Source organism: Trichosurus vulpecula, chromosome 7 (genome assembly GCF_011100635.1).
Source record: "Trichosurus vulpecula isolate mTriVul1 chromosome 7, mTriVul1.pri, whole genome shotgun sequence".
Lineage (NCBI taxonomy): Eukaryota > Metazoa > Chordata > Mammalia > Diprotodontia > Phalangeridae > Trichosurus > Trichosurus vulpecula.
The window spans coordinates 104,477,946-104,504,402 of record NC_050579.1 but is presented as its reverse complement, the minus strand read 5'-3'; the positions used below and the strand labels follow the sequence as shown (position 1 = coordinate 104,504,402).

Genomic DNA, 26,457 nt, shown 5'->3' with positions numbered 1-26,457 from the left:
AGAGAAAAAAATAGTATAAAGGGAAATGCATAGTTAGTAATCATGAATATGACTGTGATAAATTCACAGTCACATATAATGGAAATGGATAGCAGAATGGATTAGAAACCAGAATCCAACAATATGTTGTTTACAAAAAACACTCTTGAAACAGAAAGGCACACAGAGAATTAAAATAAGCAGTTAGAGCAGAATCTATCATGCTTCTGCTAAGTAAAAAAAAAAAAATCAGGGGTAGCAATCATGATCTCAGACAAAGTAAAAGCAAAAATAGACCTAATTAAAAGAGATAAGCAGGGAAACTACATTTTGATTCATAGACAATGAAGTAATATCAATACTAAACATATACGCACCAAATGGCATAGCTTCAAAGATTTTTTTTTGTTTTGTTTTCTGAGCAGGTGTATCACCTGTTTGTGTCTTCACTGATTGATCATTTCAGAACCTCAGGCTAACTTAAGACTAATAATAGACTACTATAGTATCTATGCTGAGGAAATCAGAATGATAGGGGCAATTTAACCTGATCCTTGCATGCCAATGTTACTTTCCCAACTCAATCTATAAACCAAGGTGTTAGCCATAATAAGAAATGCTCTTTTGGAAGGAAATTTATGAGCTAAGTTTATAAACATTGCATAATACTTTTCATCTCATTACTGCTATAAAATATAACAACAATAACAAAAACAACCACTGGTACTTTATGGTACTTTAAGGATAGCAAAATGCTTTACAATAACATCTCATTTTTACAACAACCCATTCAGGTATACGCTATGAGTATATTTCACAGATGATGAAACTGAGGCTAAGTAACTTGCCCAAAGTTCCCCAGTTAGTAAATGGCTGAGCCCACATTCGAACTCAGGTCTTCCTGACACCAGGCCAAACACTCTACTCTACCACCTTGCAGCCTAAGATTCGGGGGAAAGTCAGTTGTATTATCATTTGGTGATATATATCATCTTCTGATTGCCAATACTATCTTGGCTTTGAAGTAAGGCCTTTTCTAAATATTAAATACAAATGGTTGAAATGATGAAGGATATTCCTTCTTACTCCCATCATAAGCATCTCATTGATATCTGGAAGTCATATTTTGCTATAGAAGATTTAGATCTTATTAGAAAAGATTTGTTTTCACTCTATAAAGTCATGACCACAAGGAAAAACAAAACCATTTATCAGGGTATTTTTTATGATCCATACAAAATTTCTGAAAAGAAATATCTAACGAAAGCCTAATACAGAAAACAAACCCCTCAAGCCCTTACCTGCATTCAACAAATACAGTGGGTATAACTCAGTATACTGACCTGTCTGGTTCGTATGGCTTCCTGAACTTCATCATCTAATTCAGAGAGCTCAGCAAGGGTGTTTTCTAAGTCAGCAGAAATCAGTTCCTTTGCTTTCAAGAATTTTTCTTTCTCCTTACTACTCAATGCATTCATTATTCTCAGGCTGGACTGAACCTCTTCTTGGTGAATCTGAACCTTTCGGATTTCCTCTTGGATATTCTGAAGTTTCATATCTAAGCATATTGTTCCATTAAGCTCTGCTTTCACACGTCTTAGCCAATCAAGTGAGCGGCAGATTTCAGTCTGGAAGTCTATGCTTTGAACCAGTCGACTTTCACACTCCATCACCGTCTCACTAATGCCTGAAGTCAGTAATGTGAGCTCCTCTTGCCATGCCTTAACCTGCTGATTTGCTTTTTCATAAGCCAAGGGGTCAAGATTTGGAGAAAGATCTTCAAGATGCTCAGTCACTCTCTTAAGAAGGATTCCTGAATCTTGAAGGCTTCCAGCTAGTGAATGATATGTTTTCAGTTTTTCTTCTGCAGGAAGAGTTTCTTCATTCACTTTGGTTTGCTCTTTCCCCACAGCTTCTAGCTGTTTCTCTAGCTGGTGACACATTTCTTCATGTTCTTGGTAAGCATTCGTCACATCTTCTAATAAGTTAACTCTTTGTTCTGTTTGTCTTTTCAGCTTGTGATAAAGAGTAACAAGTTTGAGCATCTCATCTGGCTGCCATGGCTGACCCGTGCTACGAAAACCCTCCTTCTTTTGGTTCAGCTCATCTACTGCTGCCCCAAGACTCAAAATTTCTCCAAGAACAACTCTGCAAGCTTCTTGAAGAGACAAGGCTTCTTGGGTTGACAGATTAGTGGGGACTTTGTTCATGTTTACAAACTGGTCTTCCAGTTCACTTAGAGACTGGGAAGTCAATTCAATCAAGGAGGAATATTCTTTCCGAGCAAGTATAGCTTCTTGTACCTTGTAGAACTTATCTTTAGCCAGGGCCACAACAACATTAAATTGTTGGGGCAAAGAATTCAGCTTTTCATCGAGGTAGGAATGGTCCATCTCATTAAGTGATGGCAAGATTGCTTGTCCAGTTCTTTGGAGGGTCAGCAGAAGGTTTTCATATTCAGGAGATTGTTCAAGAAGGCACTGGTATTTTGCCAGCTGGGCATAAAGCTCAGTACTACCATTCATTAAATTTATTTCAGGAAATGTAATAATATCTGCTTGTTTCAGCCAATGACAAGTTTTATCAAAATCCTCCTTAAAATGCTTCCTAGAAACCAAATTCTTCTCCAGTTCTTGTAACCTTTGGCTACACTTCTGTAAAACAGTGTCGTAGATGCCCTGAAGTTCTTGAAGCTTACTTAATACTTCATTCTTTTCTTGGTCTGTTGCTTCTTTCATTAAATCACGCCCTTGAGCCCAAAGGCCAGTGACTTCATGCTGATAAGTTCTTAAGCTGGCTTGGGCACTCTTACAAGTCTTGACCTGCTTACTAACATCATCTGGCAATAGGCAAATGTGTTCGTGGAACATGATCTTTCTCTCATGCTGCTGAATTTGGCTGCTAGCCTGAAACACTGCCATGAGGAACTGGGTCTTCTCTGATAATGCCTTATTTAAATGTTTTCTTCTCTGACCCACTAAATCACTGAGGCAACTGACATGGCATTGTGCATCAGAGACTACCTTCTGGATTAGTTGTCTTTCATTGAGGCCTAAATCAACCATCACTCTGTCAGCATCCTTGATGAGTGATTTTAGGATCGACTGTTTGGACTCCAGTTCACTGCAAATGGCAAGATGATCCATGAGCAAATTTTGAGCTAGATCAGGGGGAGGGCTCTGCTTGAGTGCTTCAACTATGCCAGGCTGCTGCTCTTCAGCCCACTCCATTAGCTCCTGAAATCTGGACTGTACCAAATTTAGCTCCTCTAAAGTTGTGACTGACAATTGAATTTTCCTCTTAACAAGGTCTTCAAGCTGAAACCAGCGCTGTTCAAAGTGACTCGTCTGTTCTTTGACTAATTCTTTGTCATCTAGATTCAAGTGATCTATCATTTTCTGTTTCTGGTCTTTCAAGTCTTCAATAATGTGCTTTTTTTCTTGTAATGCCAATGCTAACTTTTTCAAAGACTCAAGGTGCACAGTTGTACTCTCAGCATCTGATCTGTAAATAAATTGGCACATGTACAATCAGGTAAGTATATTCATCCAGTATCTAAGAACTTTCATATCCAGTTCAAATAATTTTATATTATTCTTTCTTCCAACTATATGTCTTTAATTCTTGAAAAGTTAATATTATAACAAATAACTTTCAACTAGGTGATTTGATAGCCTTTTGACAACTGTACCAAAGTTTTCTATGATTTAGGTCAAATATGCTTCTCCAGTCTTATTTCATACTTTTCACTTTCATGTACTCTTTGGTCAGTTCAATTCTATTCAATAAATGTTTGTGAAATATTTTATGTATATAGATCACTGTTATTTATTATATTTAATGTATACAGAGCACTGCGCTGAGCACTGAGAAGGTGCAAAGTTTAGATAATAGAAACTCCCTGACCACACAGAACTGACAAGCTAGGAAGGGGATAGGACAAAAAGACAGATTAAAAAAATTAGAAATTTCTGAAACAAAGTGGTTTTTACAGTCTGAAGAGGAAAAAATTACCAGCTGAAGCAATAGGTGAAGAGAAATTAGAATTTGGACTGAGCTTTTAAAAAAGATAGGTAGGAATTCAACAAATTACGGGATGAGAAAGAAGGACCTTCCAGATATTAGATACAGTGTAAGCAAAGGTACAAATGTAGGCAAGTGAAGAGCAGGGTATGTTCAGAGAACTGTGAAGAGTCCAAGAGTTGTGAAGGGTAGTACTAAAATAAGTTTGGAAAAGTAGAATGGTGCCCAGCTGTAGAAATGCCCAAAGTCAAGCAGAAGAGTTTGAGCTTTGCCCAGTGGGCAATAGGAGGCTATCACAATGTTTTGAGCAGAGAAGTGGCATGACTAGATCTCTGTATAAGGAACACTAGTCTTTATCATATAAAAGGATGGAATAGAGAGGTGAGAATGCAAGAGGGAGGAGAAAGCCTATTAGGAGACTATAGCCGTGGTGTAGATGAGTGGCAATTAAGGTCTATACTAAAGTAATGTAAATGTGAATAAAGAGGAGGTGGTATATGCAAGAAAAAGTGAAGAGACAGAATTCACTTGGTAAGCAATTAGAGATGAGATGATATGTAAGAGAAATGGAAGTATCTCTATATACCATATACAGTCTAAATATAAATATGTAATAACATATGTGTATATATATGCATATTCTGTGTGTACATATGTACAAATGTATGTATATGTATGTATATATGCACCCATAATGATAACATCAAGGTTTCAATTATAGTATTTTGGACAAATGGTTGTGCTGACAGAAATAGTGAAAACACAAAAAGAAGCAGTTTTTTTGGAAGAACAGTAAGTTACTATCTGTGCAAGTTTCAGTGGGAGGTGTGGTTGGAACATTTAAGTGGAAATTTTCTTTCAGCAGCTGGAGATTCTGGTCTTGGAGGTTGGAAGAGAAGTTAAAACCTTGGAATCAGCTGCATGAAAGTGATACCTGAAGCTGTGGAAGAAGATGAGGTGAGGGGATGAAGATAGGGCAGACACTGACGATGAAGAATTCCTTCCACCTCTTGACAGAGAGGGGAGAGACTAGAAGTAAAGAATGAGTCACACATTTTCAGACAGCCAAAGTGTTGTGTTTTTGTTTTGTTTTGTTTTTTGCATATTTTTTGTTCTAAGAGAGGGCTTCTATTAGAGAAGAAAAGATGGGGAGGGAGTGGAGAGTGATATACACACAAAAAATTTAAAATTAAAGAATGAATTTAGGAGCTATTAGGGACCTCAGAGGCCATCTAATCCAACCATCTAATTTTATAGCTGAGGAAAATGAAGCCCAAGAAAGCTAAATGACCAAACAGTACTCATCAGAGGAAAGATTTGAAACTGCATCCTCTAACTCCAGAGTCAGTACTCTTTCCACCACAATATACTGTCTCCCTTTGGTGTGAGAATTTATGTAAAAGTAGACAGAAGACTGTGAACTCTTTTAGAAAGAAAGAGGAACTTGGCAGTGATAAAATTACAGCAAAAAACATCTTGTCCAGGTGATGCAGCCAGAGGGAATCCTTGTTTCATGAAGGCAAAAAGTATGTTTTATCCTCCTTTCTTTACCATTGCTGCTGCTGCTGATGTTTGTCCTTCATTCTCAAAGAGGACCATGACATCACAGGGGTTGTGCCATGACATGCAAATGAATTGGATTTAAGTGAGGGAGGGTGTCTATACCACATGGTTTCTTGCAAACAGTAGAAACTTTAAAAAAAAAACAGGTGGAATGCAGGAATATTCTTATATTAGAATGTTCCATCTCTCAGTTTAAGTGAAAAAATATCATGCTGTATTCTGATGGAAGAAAAATGTAATCCTAGCTACCAGGGAAGTTGAAGCTGGCTTTTTTTAAAACAGTAAAATTCTTTATTTACTAGTCATAACAATCCTAATTCCATCAAAGCTTGGAAATAAAATTATTTGCAAGGAGTCAGTCACTGACACAACAGACTGAAGTAAGAAAGAGAAGGGAAAAGGAAAAAAAAAAGCTTGATCTGGGGAGTTCTGAGCTGCACTGGGTTATACCAATTGGGCTAATGTGGTGAATACCCAGGTTGCTTGAGGAAGGAGGAGACAGACTAGATCAGAAACAGAGCACATCAAAACAATACGATTGGCCTATAATTAGCCCCTGCATTTCTCCTGGTCTAAAAAAACCCAAACATATAAAACAGAAAGAGAATAAAAAGTTCTTAAGAATTCTGTTCTATTTTGTAAAACATTTCAATCTTGTTCTAGAGAAGAGCCTCCTTTACCTGGCCAACTTGTCCCACTCCTTAGTAAACTTTTCTAAGAATACTTCAACCACATTCATACGGTCGTGGTAATCTCTCGTCCTTTGAAGATCTTCTTCTCTTTGCAAAAGCAGATTGTTGGTCTGTAGGCAGAGATCTATCCACTGATTACTTAAATGATTTATTTCCTTGTGTTCAGGTGACTCTTGTCCTTGTGTTAACTTATTCACCTTCTCAGTAACAGCTGTGATGGCGGCCTGTTTGGATTGTAGCTTCTTAACAAATTCCTGAAGGATAAAGAGGTAAAATTAAATTCAAACAATTGCTTATTAAATAAATGAGTTACAGATCTGGAAGGGACTAAACCATTACATTTATGAAAAGAACTGGATTGAAATCATAATAGAAAATAGAACATATAAAAAGTCCCCATTTATTAGACAAGACAATTTTGATATATTTAAGAAAATTAATCGGAGAGGTCTTGTGGGGAGGGCATCATTTGATTTCAGGAATTAAGAAGGATCAGTAAAGACTCCCTATAGAAGGTAGGAATTTAGCTAGTACTTAAAGGAAACCTCAGAAGCCAGTAGATAGAGACAAGGAGAGAGACCGTTCCAGGTATAGTGGGACAGCCAGTGAAAATGCAATGAGTAGGTAAATGGAGTGTATTGTTTGAGGAACAGTGCCACTAGAGTACAGATTCCTTGGGCTTGGGGGATGGGGAAGGATTCTAAGGTGTCATAAGACTGGGAAGATGGGGGAGGGTAGCTTATGAAGGGCTTTGAACTATAAAGTGAGGTTTTTTGAATTTGGCCCTGGAGTTGAATGGAGGGGAACTGGAGTTTAATGAATGGGGGCGTGACATGGTCATATTTGACCTTTAGGAAAATCACTTCCTTGCTAAGTGGAGGCTGTATTGGAGCCAGGAGAGACATAGAGCAGGCCTACTCATAAGCAGGCTCTCGCAATAGTCCAGGTATGAGGCGATGAGGACCTGTAACAGTAGCACAGTGTCAGAGGAGAGAAGGTGATTATCCTAGACATTTCGTGAAGGTAAAATCGATAAGGAACAGATTGGATATGAAGAGTGAGAGACAGCGAGGAGTGGAGGAATATTTAGCTAAACATTCAGTTCAGTTCAGTTTGGTTCATTTCATCAAGTGTTATTGAATCTCAACCGTTTTCCAGGCACACCATTCCAGATGCTGATGATACAAAGACCAAAGCAGGGAGGGAGTTAGGTAGGAAAGTCAGGTACAGCAGAATTTGGAGACAGAATCAAGGAAGTCAACTGAGAGTACTCTGTAGCACCAAAGAAACACAGTGAAGTCACTGTAAGGGAAATGTAAGGAATGTAAGGGAAATGAATATGAAAAGCAGGACTAATTATTGTAAACTATAGATTTTACATCCCATTCAAGAACTACAACTCAGATTTTTTTTTGTGTTAAGTGCCATTTGACACATTGTATCTAGTATCTCTGGAATAAAGATATCTCTGATCAAACCCATGAAGGCCAAACATAGGATCACTGACTGATAAAAATCAAAGGATATGAGATACTCTTTATCAAATATCACTACATCCCCATTTCTTTCAGGAAATGTGATTTCTGAGGTGGTAAGGATGTGGTTGGTTAATGCAAGGAATACAAAAAATGGTGTTCCTTTTCATGGTATGTTGGTTTTTTCCCTTTAGATCCTAGTCTTTTCTAACATATAATGAAACTGAAATAGATGGTTAGAAGTAAATTAGAAACAAGAATTTTGTTGTTGCTTAGTCATGTTGAATTCTTAATGAACCCATTTGGGGCTTTCCTGGCAAAGATAGGGACCCATTATTTAACTGCTTTAGAAAACTCACAGAGAAACCCCTTTTGACCAGCACAGTATGGTACCTTTCTGCAATTCTCTGGATTTAGGTTAAATGATTTAAGGCCTAGGGCAGGGGTGCGGAACCTGCAGCCTCAAGGTCACATGTGGCCCTCTAGGTCTTCAAGTACAGCCCTTTGACTGAATCCAAACTTCACAGAACAAGTCCTCTTAATAAAAGGATTTCTTTTGTAAAACTTAGACTCAATCAAAAGGCTGCACCCAAGACCTAGAAGTTCCTCACCTCTGGCTAAGTTAACAAAGCCAAGATGTGGCTGGGGAAGAGGCTGGAACTTGGTCTTCCTGGCTCCAAGGCTGGCTCTCTATCCCCTATACCAGGTAGCCTCTCTAGGAGAATATTATAATGAATAAATAAGGTGGGTTTGTAGCAGGGCTAAATGCTGCAGAAATTTCAGAACATAAGAATAAACTTGATACTATCACATTTATTTATGAGCTGATCTCTCTGAGCAACACTCACGTTGCCAATTCCTCTGCATTCTAAAGTCAATAGCCATCTTTCTTAAATGCATGAATTTTAGTGCTAATAAGTGGCAGATAAGGAAAACAGTGAAGTCCTGTGTAGACTTGGCAGAAGGACTTCCATATGTGTGAAAAGCAGAACTATTTGGCCCTGCAAGCTACAGATTTTGCCCACCCCATTCTCCAAGATCTCCAAGGCAGCCTTGTTTGTACAAAGTGCCATTTGACAAACTGTTACCAGTTTGTCACTACACTACATCAGCCCACAAATTCCTTTATGTGATTTTTTCCCCTATGAAGCATTTAGTAGAAGAAAACAACATAGATTATTTATTAGTAACAATCACAAAAAGAATGTTTTATTGCGGTCCTTTGTAAAAATTTTAGTGTATGCTTTTGAGAAAATATTTTTTCATTCTCCGTTATATTTTGGCAGTTCAAAACAATGTTCAAGATTAATATAAAGATGTTTATTAGTTATAAAATCTTTGGGAAAATAACAGAATTTGGGAAGGATATTTAGAGCCATATAATCACCTTCTAATTCATGTAAATTGCTTAGAATAGTTTTATCTTACATTTTAATCACAATGCGGATTATTAAAATAAAAATAAGACTATATCAACTATACCTTTGAAATAGTAAATAAAGAAATAGACCGTGTGATAGTTGGGTAGTTCCCTGGCTACTCATCACAGGCCAAAAATTACATGTCAGTTTTTCTTTTATTGAACTTTAAAATGAAATAAATTACATGTTTCCATTCCATTATACTTTTTAAATTTACCTAAGGATCAATTACCAACACTTTCAGAGAGGTTCTGCAGTATAGGAGAAGGGGACTTGGATTTGAAGTCAGAAGACTTAGGTTTGCATAATGGCTCCACTAGTCACTTAATCTCTCTGGGTCTCAGTTTCCTCATCTGTAAAATGAAGGGATTGGACTATCTGGTGTCTGTGGTTTCTTCTAGCTCTAAATCCTATGATGAGTACTGAGTGTATGAACATGTTAAATGAATATTCTCCTTCCAACCATGTCAGCAACCTTGATAAGATCTTACAGAAAAAAATGACTGTTTACCTTTACTTGGGAAACCATGTTTTGTGCAATATTTAGCTCCAATTCAGCCTGCCTCCTCTTCATATTCTGCAGCTGTTGATCTGCATCCTGGAAATAGATCCAAAGCTCTGCCTTCATCTGTTTAATCTCTTCCCAGCCCTGAGTTAAACTCTGTGAGTCTGTTATCTTCTGTTCAATCTAAGAGAAAAAAAAACCAGGCAGGTGAAGAAAAGCAATCATATAAAGATCCTCATGTGTTGTGAAGTGTCCTGTCAGATAGCCCACTCTCAAAATAAAATCTGTGTAGATACAAAGCTATACAAAGAACTTCATCAAAATTCTCTCCTTGGAAATATTCAACAAAAGGGGAAGATGTGGACAATTCCCTTAAAGTTTGTAAAGTAGCCATTGGAATTCGCTTAGATTGTCATCTACACATCCCACTGATACAAAGAGTTGGAAACTTGGAAGAAGATGTCTTTTTCATCTTGCTGCAATACCTTATCATGTCTTCTATCTATCATCTTCTGTTATACATAGTCAATACTGGAGGGAAAGGAGAGTTAGGGGGCTGGAATAGTGTTTTCCAGATGCAAGTAGGTCATCGCTTCTGACCTGATTTAGAAGAGATTCCACCTGCTTGTCAAGTAAAGCAACCAGATGCCATCAAGAGGTGGGCCTCCAAAAGACTTTACTTAAGTGGCTCATGGTATTTTGCCAGTCCATTCTTTTTTTACATGCTCCTGAGGCTCATATGAGCTTTCATCATTATGGATTGGATCAGAAGACATCTTGTAGATTATATGGATTTTTATATTTTCTAATTCTTTCATGCCTACTTAATTTTATTTAATTTATAGGACTCTGGAGTGAATTAGAGAGGTCTTCAAAATACTCTTTAGTTTGAGTGTTCTAGTCACAAAAAATATTAACCTAAAGATTAATAGTGAAATTTATGTGGTTGATGCATTATATGTAAGTTTCATGGAAATTTAGCTGCTTTTCAAAACAATAGCATTTCATTTAATATATCCCTTCTGCCAAAGATGGATATGTTATGAAGTCTTTCAAAGATATTTGAAATAAGCATTCCAGAACTATTTTCCCTGGTGATAAATATACAACATAAACAATGAGACAACAGAAAACTTAATATAGATTGTTGTAAAAACTCTGTTTTTGATTCTATAGGACACTTGAAAACAATGAAAGTAACATTGCCTAAAGCAACAGAGCTAGCCAGCCAGCTAGCCAATTACCAGTGATTCAGTTAAACAATGTTTTTCTTTTGTGTGTGTGTATGTGTACACACACATATACATATGCAACATAAATCAAGTATTAGTAACCATTTTATCCCTGAACACTAACCAAAAGGACTAAGTAGGAAAGGCAGAAATGGAGAAAAAAATAGAAAAATGAAGGTTAGCCAAATTTTAAAAAAGAAGAACTAAAGATGATATGAATTCTGGGAAGTGGCAGATTGTTACTACTTCCCAGGTGTCCCTCACTGGAAGCAATGTGATGGGTTACCTATGCCTGCCTGAACTTCTTACCCTAAAATCAAATACATCTTTTTCATTAGGATAACTGTAAGTCAAAATAAGAAACATGTAGAAGGGTAGTTTCTTTAAAGCCCATAATTGTAAATGATTTTAAAAACTATTGTAAAAACTGTAGTCAGTTGTTTTGTACCATTTGCTTTGTCTGTTGGATGTCTTTTGCAGTAGTCTTCACTGAGGAGTTGGACAAATCACACATTGAACACAGAAGGTCTAAGTAGGTTCTGGCTTGCTCCTGCAGAGCTCTGAAATGTTTCACCTGAAAAAGGCAAGTGTCAGAGTGAAAGAAAGATTTGTCTATTCCCTTCCTGACCATCCATTTCCTTCTCTCTCCTGCCTTTTCTGTTGCCCTCACCCTCCCTTTCTCCCCCCATAGTCTCCACCAAATGCAACTTATCTCTAGTTTGAAAGATTTTAAATGACAAAGGGAGTTCATTGTATTTGATACTGCAGGTAACAGACAGCCTTAAGGTCACATGTGGTCCTGTACGTTCTCAAGTGAGGCCCTTTGACTGAATCCAAACTTCACAGAATTTGTTCAAAGGGCCACACTTGAGGACCCAGAGGGCCACATGTGGTCTCAAGGCCAAAGGTTCCGCGCTCCTGCTCTATGGTTTACTGAGTAGTGATGTGACATGGTCAAACCTGCCCTATTGTAAAGTCACTTGTGGAGTGTCACATTTTTTTCCTGGAATTTTCACCTGATCTTACATCTCCTTTAGCTGTTGTCCTATTTCTTTCCTCCATTTCATGGCTAAATTTCTTTAAAATCTACTACAATTGGTATCTCTGTTTCCTCTCCTTCACTTGATTCTATCACCTCTGCAGTACAGCTTCTGAGCTCATCATCCAACTGAAACTACTCTGCCAAAAGTTAGCAATGAGCTTTTAATCACCAAATCTAATGGTCTATTCTTGATCCTCATTATTCCTACTGTCTATCACTTTGTTCTCCTGATCATTCTCTCCTCTTTAGGTTCTCATGACACTGTTTTCTCCTGGTTCTACTAATTGTTTGACCCCTCCTTATCAACCTCCTTTGATGGATCCTCTTCCAGCTCATTAAGGTCCTTCCTGGTCCCTCTTCTCTTCTCTCTTTACACTATCTCACGTGTTGATCTCATTAGCTCCCATGGGTTTAATGATCATCTCTATGCAGATAATTTTCAGACCTATATATCTAGCTCTGACCTCTCTTCTCACATCACCAACTGTCTATTGGACATACTGAACTATGTCCAAAGACAACATGAACTCAACATATCCAAAAAATAACTCATTATCTTTCCTCTCAAAATCCCCCCAGTTCCCAAGGCCACTCTTACTATCAAGAGCACCATCAACTAACGAAAACATCCAGGCTTGCAACCTCAGTGCCATCCATGACTTCTCATTCTCCCTCAATCCACATATCCAATCTGTTCCCAAGTTCTACACCCCTGATGCAAGCCTTTATCATATCACATCTTCATTACCACAAAAGTCTTCTAGTTGACCAGGAGACTCAAGTCCTTCCCCTATCCTCCCACCTGATTCTATCATCCACTCAGCTGAGAAAGTGATTTTCCTAAAGCAGAGGCCAGACCATAACACTTCCCTAACTCAATAAACTTCAGTAATTCCCTATTACCTCTAGGATCAAATATTAAATTCTTCATTTAGCTTTTAAAGCCCTTTACATTCAGTGTCGTTCCTACCTTTTCAGAATGCTTAAACTTTGCTTGTGTCCATGTTCCTTATAATCCAATCTTTTTGTTGTTCCTCATACATAACACTCCATGTTTTGATGCTGTGCCTTTTCACTGGTAATCCCCATGCCTGAAATGTTCTCTCCTTATCTCTGCCTCCAGGCTTCCTTCAAGACTCAATTCTTTCCCCTCCCAGTCCATTCCCCTCCAACAATGCCAGTGCCTTTTCTCTAAAAGTACCTCCCATTTACAATGTATTGTCTCTTCCATTAGAAGGTGAATTTCTTGAGAGTAGAGACCATGTGTTTGCTTTTCTTTATATTCCCAGCATACATAGTAAGTTCTTAATAAATGCTTCTTGAAGGAAGCAGTTCTGTGGGAGGAGGGGAGAAGGCAGGTGAGGGGGGAATGAGTGAATCTTGCTCTCATCAAATTTGGCCTGAGCAGGGAATACCATACATACTCAATTGGATATCCTACCCCACAGGAAAGAAGAGGGAAGAAGATAAAAAAAGGGGGGGGGATGATGGCGGGGAGGGCAGATGGGGGTGGAGGTAATCAAAAACAAACACTTTGGAAAGGGGACAGGGTCAAGGGAGAAAATTCAATAAAGGGGGATGGGTTGGGAAGGAGCAAAATATAGTTAGTCTTTCACAACATGAGTATTGTGAAAGGGTTATACATAATGACACATATGTGGCCTATGTTGAATTGCTTGACTTCTTAGGGAGGGTGGGTGGGAAGGGAAGAGGGGAGAGAATTTGGAACTCAAAGTTTTAAAAACAGATGTTCAAAACCAAAAATAAAAAGTTTTTGCATGCAACTAGAAAATAAGATACACAGGCAATGGGGCATAGAAATTTATCTTGCCCTACAAGAAAGGAAGGGAAAAGGGGATGGAAGGGGAGTAGGGTGACAGAAGGGAGGGCTGAATGGGGAACAGGACAAACAGAATATACGTCATCTTGGAGTGGGGGGGGAGGGTAGAAATGGGGAGAAAATTTGTAATTCAAACTCTTGTAAAAATCAATGCTGAAAACTAAATATGTTAAATAAATAAATTTTAAAAAAAATAAATGCTTCTTGACCAACTGGAGGATAGATTGGAGTGGGAAAGACTTGATGCAGGGGGACCAATTAGGAAAGTCTTGAAATAGTCCAGTTAAGAGGTGATAAGGACCTGACCTAGAGTTGTTAGTGGATAAATAAAAGGGGATAGGTCTATCTGTGTGCACACACCCACATGTGCATGTCCACACACACACACACACACACACACACACACACACACACACACGACATTATAGATAAAACAATGGCAAGATTTGTTAAATGATTAGAGATACAGAGTGAGGGAGAGAGTTATAATGAGAAGCTAAAGTTGACACAGAGGTTACAATCCTGGATGATTAGAAGGATGGTGCTGCTATTAATAGCAATAGGGAAATTGCTAGAGAAGAGGAGTGAGTTTAGAAGAAATACAATTAGTTCTGTTTTGTACATTTTGAATTTGCGATGCTTATGGGATATCTGATTCAAAACGTCCAAAAGGCAGTTCATGATGTAGGAGTGGAGATCAATAGAGTGATGAAGACTGGATTTATAGATCTAGGATTCATCTGCATCAAGAGGCTAGTTGCATCCATGGGAGATAATGTTATCACTCCTTTAAAGAATATAAGTAGAAAATGAAAAAACAGTACTGGGTACAGCACTGTGGCTCACTTATAGTTAGTGGGTGTGACACAGATGAAGATCTGGCAAAGGAAATGAAGGACAACAAAGAGAGAAGGGTCATGAAGAGATTTCCCTTCCTTTCATCATTACCTAGTCTGAATTATTATTATTTAGTATCTTCATTTCATGAATTTATAATAACTACACAATGTTCATCTGTATCTTGGACAATATTATTTTCACAATCAAATTCTTTTAAAATGTGAAGTTCTGATTAGGTGAATTACAGGGAAAAATAATTTCTTTTAAAATCTGCTCACATACACAAAACAGAACAAAGAAAAAAAAACCTGCTGAAGTCATGTGGCGACAACTGTTTGAGTCTGGTGGTAAGCCAAGGAATTCTTCCCAAATAATTTTTCACCATATAAACTGCACAGGCACATGTTATCTGCTTAAATTCTTGTTATTATTATTTTAAGGATATTTTTAAAATCCTGGGGGAGGATATGAGGATAGAAACTGTTAGATTATTTTCACAGGGAAAAAACTTCAGCTGGATGCCAGCAAGAATGAATGTAATTATGAGTCAATCAATCAACTAGTATTTATTAAACACCTGTTATGTGCCAGGCACTGCACTGAGGAGGCCAAAGAAAGACAAAAGACAACCCTTGCTCTCAAGAAGATTACAGTCCAATAAGGAAGACAAGTTAAAAACATAGTTTCTAACTGTGTTAAAAAAATGTTTAAAAACTATATACAAACAAGATATGCACAGGATAAAATTGGAGATAATCAACAGAAAGACAGCACTAGCATTAAGAAAGCAAAGTGGGGACTTCCGGGGGCAGAGCCAAGATGGCAGCTGGAAAGCAGTGAGCTCCCTGCCGAGTCCCTCCAAAAACCTATAAAAAATGGCTCTGAACCAATTCTAGAACTGCAGAACCCACAAAACAGCAGAGGGAAGCAGGGCTCCAGCCCAGGACAGCCTGGATGGTCTCTGGGTGAGGTCTATCCCACTCGGAGCTGGGAGCTGGGAGCGGAACAGAGCAGAGCCCAGCGTGAGCTGCTCGGACCAACCAGACCAGGAGCCAGGCAGAGCGGGCCCTAGCGCCCTGAATCAGAGAGCTGCAGCAGTTACCAGACTTCTCAACCCACAAACACCAAAGACTGAGGAGAAGGTTAGTGGGAAAAGCTGCGGGAGTGGAAGGAGTTCACTGTTCGCCCACCGCCCCAAGGCAGCGAGGTGGGGCAGCTACAGCTGCTGTTGCTTCTGGCCCCAGGCCCACCTGGTGGGAGGAATTAAGTGGTGGATCAGAGCAGGAGTGCACAGCCTGCTGAAGATATAAGCCCAGTCCGGGTTGGGTGTTCTTGGGGAAGGAGGACTGCTGGTGTGGCAGAGCTGGCGCATCCCCCCCCAATCGTGGAACATAGAACTCTTTAGTCTACAAGCAGTCATACCCCACTGAAAAACTCAAGGGTCAAGTTAGTTGGTTGGGAATATGGCCAGGCAGCGAAAACACACCCAGATTCAGTCTCAGACTTTGGATTCTTTCTTTGGTGACAAAGAAGACCAAAACATACAGCCTAAAGAAGTCAACAAAGTGCAAGAGGCTACACAAAAAGCCTCCAAGAAAAACATGAACTGGTCCCAGGCCATGGAAGAGCTCAAAAAGAATTTGGAAAAGCAAGTTAGAGAAGTAGAGGAAAAATTGGGAAGAGAAATGAGAAGGATGCAAGAAAACCATGAAAAACAAGTCAATGACTTGCTAAAGGAGACCCAAAAAAATACTGAAAAATACACTGAAGAAAACAACACCTTAAAAAATAGATTAACTCAAATGGCAAAAGAGCTCCAAAAAGCCAATGAGGAGAAGAATGCCTTGAAAGGCAGAATTAGCCAAATGGAAAAGGAGGTCCAAAAGACCACTGAAGAAAATACTACCTTAAAAATTAGATTGGAGCAAGTGGAAGCTAGTGACTTTATGAGAAATCAAGATATTATAAAACAGAACCAAAGGAATGAAAAAATGGAAGACAATGTGAAATGTCTCGTTGGAAAAACCACTGACCTGGAAAATAGATCCAGGAGAGATAATTTAAAAATTATTGGACTACCTGAAAGCCATGATCAAAAAAAGAGCCTAGATATCATCTTTCAAGAAATTATCAAGGAGAATTGCCCTGATATTCTAGAGCCACAGGGCAAAATAGAAATTGAAAGAATCCACCAATCGCCTCCTCAAATAGATCCCAAAAAGAAATCTTCTAGGAATATTGTCGCCAAATTCCAGAGCTTCCAGATCAAGGAGAAACAATTTGAGTATTGTGGAAACCCAATCAGAATAACCCAAGATCTGACAGCTTCTACATTAAGAGATCGAAGGGCTTGGAATACGATATTCCGGAGGTCAATGGAGCTAGGATTAAAACCTAGAATCACCTACCCAGCAAAACTGAGTATCATGCTCCAAGGCAAAATATAGATTTTCAATAAAATAGAGGACTTTCAAGCTTTCTCAGTGAAAAGACCAGAGTTAAATAGAAAATTTGACTTTCAAACACAAGAATCAAGAGAAGCATGAAAAGGTAAACAAGAAAGAGAAATCATAAGGGACTTACTAAAGTTGAACTGTTTTGTTTACATTCCTACATGGAAAGATAACATGTATGAGTCATGAGACCTCAGTATTAGGGTAGCTGAAGGGAATATGCATATATATATATATGAATGTGCATGTATGTATACATGTATGTGTATATATATAAAGAGAGAAAGAGAGAGAGTGGACATAGGGTGAGTTGAAGATGAAGGGAAGATATCTAAAAGAAATAAAATCAAATTAAGGGGTGAGAGAGGAATATATTGAGAGAGGAAGATAGGGAGAGATAGAATGGGGTGGATTATCTCGCATAAAGGTGGCAAGAGGAAGCAGTTCTGTGGGAGGAGGGGAGAGGGCAGGTGAGGGGGGAATGAGTGAATCTTGCTCTCATCAAATTTGGCCTGAGCAGGGAATACCATACATACTCAATTGGGTATCTTACCCCACAGGAAAGAAGAGGGAAGAAAATAAAAAAAGGGGAGGATGATGGAGGGGAGGGCAGATGGGGGTGGAGGTAATCAAAAACAAACACTTTGGAAAGGGGACAGGGTCAAGGGAGAAAATTCAATAAAGGGGGATGGGTTGGGAAGGAGCAAAATATAGTTAGTCTTTCACAACATGAGTATTGTGGAAGGGTTATACATAATGATACACATGTGGCCTATGTTGAATTGCTTGACTTCATAGGGAGGGTGGGTGGGAAGGGAAGAGGGAAGAGAATTTGGAACTCAAAGTTTTAAAAACAGATGTTCAAAACCAAAAATAAAAAGTTTTTGCATGCAACTAGAAAATAAGATACACAGGCAATGGGGCATAGAAATTTATCTTGCCCTACAAGAAAGGAAGGGAAAAGGGGATGGGAGGGGAGTAGGGTGACAGAAGGGAGCGCTAAATGGGGAACAGGGCAACCAGAATATACATCATCTTGGAATGGGGGGAGGGTAGAAATGGGGAGAAAATTTGTAGTTCAAACTCTTGTGAAAATCAATGCTGAAAACTAAATATGCTAAATAAATAAATTTAAAAAAAGAAAAAAAAGAAAATCACAGATGCAACGCACTTGATTGAACACGTAAAGAGTGAATGTGCTAAAATTGATGGCGGTGTGGAGTTATTGCATCGAGTTCACCTGAATCTAGCAAAGCGCATCAACCTTTGCATCACAAATGATGGAAATCATATTGAAGATGTTATTTGTTAATATTCCAATTAAATAAAATGTTGTTGAAAATTTCAAAAAAAAAAAAGAAAGCAAAGGGCTCTTGCAGAAGGTGGGAAACACCCAATAAGCTAGAAACTGGAAAAGAGGCTTGTGCAAGGGAAAATGAGGAGGCCAGTGTCACTGAATATCAGAATATGTTGGGGGGAGGGGTGTAAGGTGAAAAAGATTGGAATGGCAGGAAGCATCCCGATTAAGGAGGTTTTTATAATCCAGAGGTTTTTATATTTGATTTTATAGGTGATAGGGAGCCCCTGGAGTTGACTGAAGATAAGCATAACATGCTAAGACCTGTGGTTTAGGATGATTTAGTTGACAGCTAATTGTAGGATGGACTGGAGCAAGGAGATCAATTAAGAGGCTATTGCAATAGTCCATGCATGAGATGATGAGATCCTGCACCTGGCTAGTAGTGTCAGAGGAGAGAAGTGGGACTTAGAAGAGAAATGTTGTGAAAGTGGAATCCACAGGATTTGAAAAGTAATTAAATAATAAATAAATAATGAGAGAGAGTGAGGAGTTGAGGATGACATGTAGGTTGCAAGCCTGGATGACTGGGAAGATGGTGGCACTTTCACCAGTAATAGGGAAATTAAGGGTTGGAAGCAGGGGGAGGCCAAAGTAATGAATTTGGTTTTAGACATTAAAAGTTTAAGATGCCTTCAGGGCTTCCAGTTTAATTTATCGTATAGGCAGTTGCTGATGCAAGACTAGGTCAGCACAGAGGTTAGACCCAGAAAAACAAATATGAGAATCATCTGCAGAGAAATTACAGTTGAATCCATGGGAGCTGCTGAGGTTCCCAAGTGAAATAATATAGAGGGAGAAAAGAAAATGGCCCAGGATAGAGCCTTGTAGACATCCACAGTTAATGGACATGACCTTGATGAAGATGCAGCAAGGGAGATTGAGAAGAAGCCATTAGAAAGGTAGGGGGTTTCTCTTTTTCAGATCACTTAAATAAGTATTGATTACCTGCTTAACTGCCTCTGCTCTACTCAAAGGTGGATGAGGGCTTGGCTTTAAATCTGGTTGAACTGTAGCAAGCCATGCCTGGCACTGCTGCAAGGTGTCTTGCCGGCTGACATATTTCTGAAGTTCATGTTCCAAGCTCTGGTAAACCTAAGACAAAATAAGAGAAAAAAAATAGAACACAAGAAACTTGAGGGCATACACTGTCTTGCTTTTATAATTATATCCTCTTGTGACAGGCATATTAGCAGGTGCTAATAAATATAGCTTATTGACTGATTTATTGATTTACTGAGGTTTTAAGAGCTAAGATAATTAAAAAGTTTGTTGGAATTAAGCAGAATGGTTAAATACGAACTGTCTTCATTTCTAACCTTGTTAGAGTCTCTTCAAATGACACAAACTTATAAGTATGTCTTTTGTTTTTCAGACTAGATATTGTCTCTGTTAGTGCAAAACTGTTTGCTGAAGAACCAATGAGAAGAGAGTATATTCTACCTGCTTAGGAAACTTTGGAGCACTTTATGCTATGGCAACAACAAATTACCCCAGAAAATGGCACCCATTTCTTTCCCCCTTTCTGCCCCTACATAGCAACCCAATACAGAGGTATAATGGTAAACAAGCAAAATTAGAAATACAGAATTCAGAGTTGGGAGGGACCTGAGAAGCTAGTTAGTATGCCCATTCAGGCACTTATTCCTTCCCCAACATTCCTGGAAGGTAGTTCCCAGTGTTCTGCTTTCTTGGTGAGAGGGAGCTTACTATTTTACAGTGTAGCATATTCCATTTTTCTATAGCTGATGATTAAGAAGTTATTCCCCATAGTGACCTGAAATTAGCCTCTCTGTAACTTCCACTTATTGACACCCATTCTATACTCCAAAACAACATTGCATAGAACTATGCCTTCCTCTTTCTTAACAATTCTTCAATTATTTAAGGACAGTAAGCAAGGCTCTACTTTTTTTTTCCTCTTCTTCATAATAAGCACCCCTAATTTCTCCACCTGTTCCTTTTGTGACATGGTTCCCAGATCTTCCACCAATCATAGTTATACTGCATAAGATATAGACCTCTCTGCTAGTGTTCTTCCCAAAATATGATGCTGATGTTTAGACATGAACAGAGTACTACAGATATAATATGACTAGTGTATGGTAGAATAAATTGATTAACCTCATTTGTTCTGGACACTAAACCTCCATTAAGGTAGCTTAAGACCACTCCAGCCTTTTAACAACTACAGCACACTATTAGCTCTAGTTAAACTGGTACGTGACTAAAAATCTTAGGCTTTTTCACATGAAATGCAGTTAAATCATGTCTCCCCAAATCCTGTGCTTACACTGGTTTTCTTAACATGAATAAAGAAATTTGTAGTTATCTTCATTAAACTTAATCTCACTGGTTTCAACCTATCATTCTAACTGGTCAAAGATAATTTTAAATTTTGATCCTGTCATCCAATTTATTAGCTTTACCTCTTGGTTTTATAACATCCACAAATTTGATATACATGCTTTCTGTGATTTTATCCAAGTTGATGATAATTGTATCCAAAAGAAACAAGGCCATAGAAAATTGTTATATGTCACTGAAGCCTTCTTTATAGGTTAACAACAATGCATTAATTTAAACTCTCAGAGGATAATTTCTCAGTCTGTTATATAGGGTTTTACTTGATTGTACTATCATTCAATCTACATGATCAAATTCTTTGTTGAGGGTCCTTCCAACAACTGACATAAATTTTTTTTTTGGGAAGAAGGCAATATGTCCTGAAAGGACATAAGATGGATAGAAAGGGAAAGGAACTGGAGAAACCCTCTATTGCCCTATAATTGTCACTCTGTTCTGTTGTTACTTCCCTACACCCTCATCACACTCTCAAAAAAAAACCTGGCTCATTCTGCAGCAAGGAGGCAGCTGTGATCAAGTGTAAATGACATATATTTAGAGTCAGAAGATCTAAAGGCAAAATCTGGCTTGCCACTTACTGCATTGGGCCAGTCACTTAACCTTTCTTGGCCTCAGTTTCCGCAGCTGTAAAATAAAAGAGTTGGACTAGATGACTTCTAGGGTGCCTTCAAGCCCTATTACCTATGATCCTAAAGACAGTAGCAGAAAAATTCCAAGATAAATACCAGTAATGTTAATGGCTCCTTGGAGTTTAAATATGGTCTGCATAATTGTATGTTAATTCCTTTCACCTTGAATCTCCATTGTTTTGCTCTTTTTATTGTACTAACACTTTCTGAAATCAAGATTCTACTGTCTTAAAAACCTATTGACCTATTTTAAAAAAGAATGATAGCAAGTGTTTTTAGTGAATGCTTCCTGGAGCATAGTAAGCATCACATCCTTTCCCAGGTTCTCAGATACCATACATTTGATTATCCATTTTAGCATTTTCCTGATGTTTGACATGGTGCAGTGGATAGAGGGCTGAGCCTAGAGTTAGGAACACTCCCCTTCCTGAGTTTGAGTCTGCCCTCAGACACTTCCTAGCTGTGTGACCGTGGGCAAGTCACTTTACCTTGTTTGCCTCAGTCCCCATGAACAGAAGAAGGAAATGGAAAACCACTCTTGTATCTTTGCCAGGAAAACCCCAAATGAGGTCATGAAAAGGTAGACATGACTGAAATGATTAAACAACAACTTTCAAGAATGTTAGCTTATAGATCCCATATGAAAATCAGGGAAGCACTTAAACACTTCAAGTCTTCTTATACTTCATGTCTTAGGAATGAGATCACTTCTGCAAACTTTGTCAAGAACCTAAGATCTAAATTTGGGATCAATAACTTGAATTCATTTAAAATGACTACATCCTTTATCTCCTCACATCTTTAAAGTCTGAATTCCCTTTTTGTTATCCATATTCTGTCCTTTCTTGTTTGAAAAACATGTTTTGGATTGTAGAAGTCAAATACACCAATAAATTAGTGAGTAATTATATCCTCTTTCTACTAATCTGTTAAATTCTACAAACAACAGACCTATCTTTTCCTTACTCTTATTCTGAGTAGCTAAAATCTTTTTTGTTGTCTTTCACAGTATACATTCATATCACCCTTAGAAATTTATGCCACTCTTTCAACAAAGCTCTCTAAGCTTTTGTCTTCAAAAGCGATCTTTTCGTCTTTTTTATTGTGATTATTCTGGCTTGTGTAGTGAGGATTTCATTAATTATATCACTGATTATTAAAAAGCCAATGTGGTCTTAGATTGCACTGAAAGAATAATAATGTTATTTCTTTCTCTTTTCAGAATTACTTCATTCTTCTTTAACTGCATTACATGTCATAGTATTTCACAAAAGTATCACACTTCTTCCAATTTCCTACTGCTACTTTCTTTCAAGATTCTTCTTATCACTTTTGCAAAATCCACCATACTTCCTTGTTGGTCTTCCAAAAAAAAAATGAAATTAGGTGAAGAGCCTCCTTTTAAAGTTTTATTTTTCTTTACTTTTTCTTTTTTATGATTTCATTGGCTTAGAGAGCTTGCAGTACAGGATCTCCTCTAGCTATACAGATTGGCTCCCATCTTTGCAACCTCTTATCTTTAAAGTTTTAGATGAATTTAGGTGAATTGAATCTATTATCGCTGTTAGGATGTTCAGGCTTAAAATGCAATTATTTTCATTTTTGTGTAAGTAAAAGTAATAAACTTATTTTTCTAAATTTTTATTTTTAAAAAAGTCTAATTTAACTTTTCTTTTTTTATATTTACTTTCAAAGCACTCATAGTCTATTTTAAAAGAAATACTCATCTATGTTATGTACAAAATTATACTTGATGTACCTATTAGCTTTATGTAGTACAATTTCTGATATATGTTTCAATTTCAAAAATGAATTGTTATTTTTAAATGATGGAATGAGCTATTATTTCAATGCTGTAAGGAAATGGAAGGACTAGGAGGCACAATGTACATGTGTATGTGAATATATACATATATGTGTACACATGCATATATATGTATATATGTGTGAATACACACATACATGCTGCAAAACCAACCAATAAATTCAGTGAAGGAAAGTATGAGCAGTTAAACTAGGAGTCAGAATTTCCTTGTTGAGGCAATTTAGTCATTAAGTCAATTCATTAGCCCTGTCAACACCATCCTGTGTAGTCTGACTTCTTGCCTTCAGGCTGGATTCATACCAAAAGTGTCCCAAAGAGATAAAAATCTATCCTATTTTAATGTCGCTAGATTCCAGTCCTCTCTCAATAATTCATAATATTTATATAAAGTTACTCTGATAAAGTTACCCTTTGTGCAGTACTGCAGATAGCAGAGTAACTATCCTTCGTGCCCTGTAAATGGGCTTGCACATTTTGTTTAAGCTTGGCTTGAAGCTGGTCTGCACAGTGACTGATCAGATGATCCCCTTTAGTTTTCAGTTCATTCAAACGGTCTTCAAACCCTGCAATCTCTTCCATCATAGCCTAGGTAGAAAATAAAATAAATAAGTGGTCCTGTGAGGATTTCCAGATGCTTTTCTTCTCAATGATAAATGGCATCATATTTATACCCCACCCCCCACCCAACAATCTAGATTATTGTTTGACTGTAAAGTTGGTGCGTAACAAAGTAAAATCACTTTTTCAGACAGTAATGGTTCTCTAAAGGAAATAATGAGCCTCTATTAGGGCTTAATTGACTTCCAGAGAGTCAAAAGATTTTAGAGAATTATGTCCAATGCATTCAATTGCTGGTTCCTAATAAGAAAAATAAGCGAAATTTATTCCTATATCATTGTCATCTAAAGCATTAATTCATTTATAAGTTAATTTTATTCTACTGAAAAGTGTGGGATCTCATATGTAATGTAATATTGAGTATTCTGTCAATCTCAAATTCAGCAAACATTTATTAAGGATTTTATATAGATGTATATGCATATATACATCTATATAAAATCCTTAATGTAATCCACTGAGAATACAAAGGTGATACAAAATCCATCCCTTTCTCCTCAAAAAGCTTACAGTCTAGTAGGGGGGATAAGTCAATTATATAGATAAGAATGATAGGAAGTAGAATAGGATAAAAACCAAATGTTAAAAGAAATTTTGGAGGATAAAATTCAGTCAGAGAGATTAAAGACAAACTTCAAGAGATGATATCTGAGTGGGGAATGACATGAAGAAAAAATGTCAACAGGCCAAAAGAGAAGGGAATTCTAGACACAAGGGAGAATCTTTGTAAAGGCACAGAATTGAGAGGGGGCATGATGACCTAAAAGGAAAATTAATAGTTTAGTTTATTAAAAAAGTCTATGAAGTGAATTGCAATGTAATGAAGTTGGACAAAAAGTTAGGTTGGAATTAGATTTTTGCGGTCTCAATCATATTTTAGAATTTTATTTTAGCAGCTGTTTGAAATGACAGTTGGAGAAGAAAGAAACTGGAGGCAGGAAGACCAGTTAAGATATTAATAAAATAATTTAGTTAAGAAGTAAAGTGAGATGAACTAGTGAGGTGCTCGCATCAGTGGAAAGGAAATAAATTCAGGTAATGCAGGTGAAATTGACAGATTGAATGATGGAAATGAGGGAAAGGGAAGAGTTAAAGATAACTGTAAGGTTTTGATGCTATGTAAAAGAAAAACTGCTCATGACACCAGGTGAATTAGGCAATGATGCCCTGGATATAAAGAGACCCATTCTGAATTAAATGCATTATGGAAAATCTTTTTTTTTATAGACCTGAATTTTACTGGGATGACATTTGACAAGTTCTGACATTTATTTTTAATGTAAGTGAGTCTCTCTGGAGCTAACAGCAATGTAGGATGATGGGCATAGGGCTCAGAGATTAGAAGCTTGGCTTAGGTTCAAAATTCACTTGTTAGCCATCTGATTTTAAGTTAAACAGTAAGAGAAGAAAGAAAGAAAAATAGAGAAAGAAGGAAAGAAAGAAACAAAGGAAGGAAGCAAGGAAATAAAAATGAAACTCAAATGGCCTCGGTTTTCATATCTGCAAAATGAACAAATAGGAGCATCCGCGCTCTAAAGCGATCTGAACCTACAGACCTTTGTTTTATTAAAAAAAATTACATCAGAAATGTCTACATAAAATACTTGAAGAAATTGTCATCCCATCTGCCCACATGCCAGGTATACCTTGTGGCTGGCCAGCTGCTGGGTGATTGTTTCTAAGCTGCTCATCTCCATGAGGTCTGGTGTGACCAGCCTGCCAGACATCTGTAACAGCCACTTTTCTACTTCCTGAAGCTCATTATTATACTCTTCATGTTCTTTCACCTTTACCTCCAGGCTCATCACATGCTCCTGTTGATTCCAAATGTCAAAACATTAGGGATGAGTGTGAAGAGAGAAGTATTCGACATTATATCAAATTTGTAAATGTGCCTAACTTCTTGGATTGAGTGATATATAAGCATATATGCATATAAAATGATATAAAATGGGCAGCTAGGTGGCGCACTGGCTTGGAGTCAGGAAGACCTGAGTTCAAATCCAACCTTAGAAACTTCCTAGTTGGGTTACATTTGGCAAATCGTTAACTTCTGTTTGCCACCGAGGAAGGAAATAGCAAACCACTCCAGTATCTTTGCCAAGAAAACCTAATGGACAGAGTGCCATGGCATCATGGAGAGTCAGACACAACTGAAAAAACTAAACAACAACTACAAAATGATAACCAAATAATTGGAAAATTGTATGCCTAATATATCTCATTTTAGTTACCTGCACACAAGGACATCAGAGAAGAAAGAAAACCAAGCCTTTGCTATCCTCAAAAACGTCCCCTGAAGAAAAATGGGATTTACTTTTCCTAGTAAATAACATGATTATGCCAACAGGTTTCCTGCTCTCTCTTACCTTTCCTGCATTGCAAAGGTCCTGGTAATCAGTTTGAAGTTTCTGAATTTTATCCTTTAAAGTAACATCTGGTACCAGTTCCAGAAGGGCTTCTCCTTTTTCATTTATAGATTTTACTGATGGCTCATGGGATAGCACCATCTGTTGGATTGACTTAATGTGCAAAAACAACAAAGAAGGCGAAGTGAATACACATACATACAAGTGTGTGTGTGTGTGTGTGTGCG

At 37.7% G+C, this 26,457-nt stretch overlaps 1 protein-coding gene across 1 annotated transcript in view; it reads right to left on the bottom strand.

Moving 5' to 3' along the window:
* SYNE1 (spectrin repeat containing nuclear envelope protein 1) overlaps positions 1 to 26,457 on the bottom strand; it is a 593,153-nt gene that overhangs the window by 201,929 nt on the left and 364,767 nt on the right. The window contains exons 69-76 of the mRNA XM_036766002.1: positions 26,231 to 26,383; positions 25,508 to 25,675; positions 23,652 to 23,828; positions 19,371 to 19,517; positions 11,339 to 11,464; positions 9,665 to 9,841; positions 6,246 to 6,511; positions 1,323 to 3,483 (exon numbers count right to left, since the gene is read on the bottom strand). Coding sequence (XP_036621897.1) covers positions 1,323 to 3,483; positions 6,246 to 6,511; positions 9,665 to 9,841; positions 11,339 to 11,464; positions 19,371 to 19,517; positions 23,652 to 23,828; positions 25,508 to 25,675; positions 26,231 to 26,383 — 3,375 coding nt within the window. The remainder of the gene's footprint in view (positions 1 to 1,322; positions 3,484 to 6,245; positions 6,512 to 9,664; positions 9,842 to 11,338; positions 11,465 to 19,370; positions 19,518 to 23,651; positions 23,829 to 25,507; positions 25,676 to 26,230; positions 26,384 to 26,457) is intronic.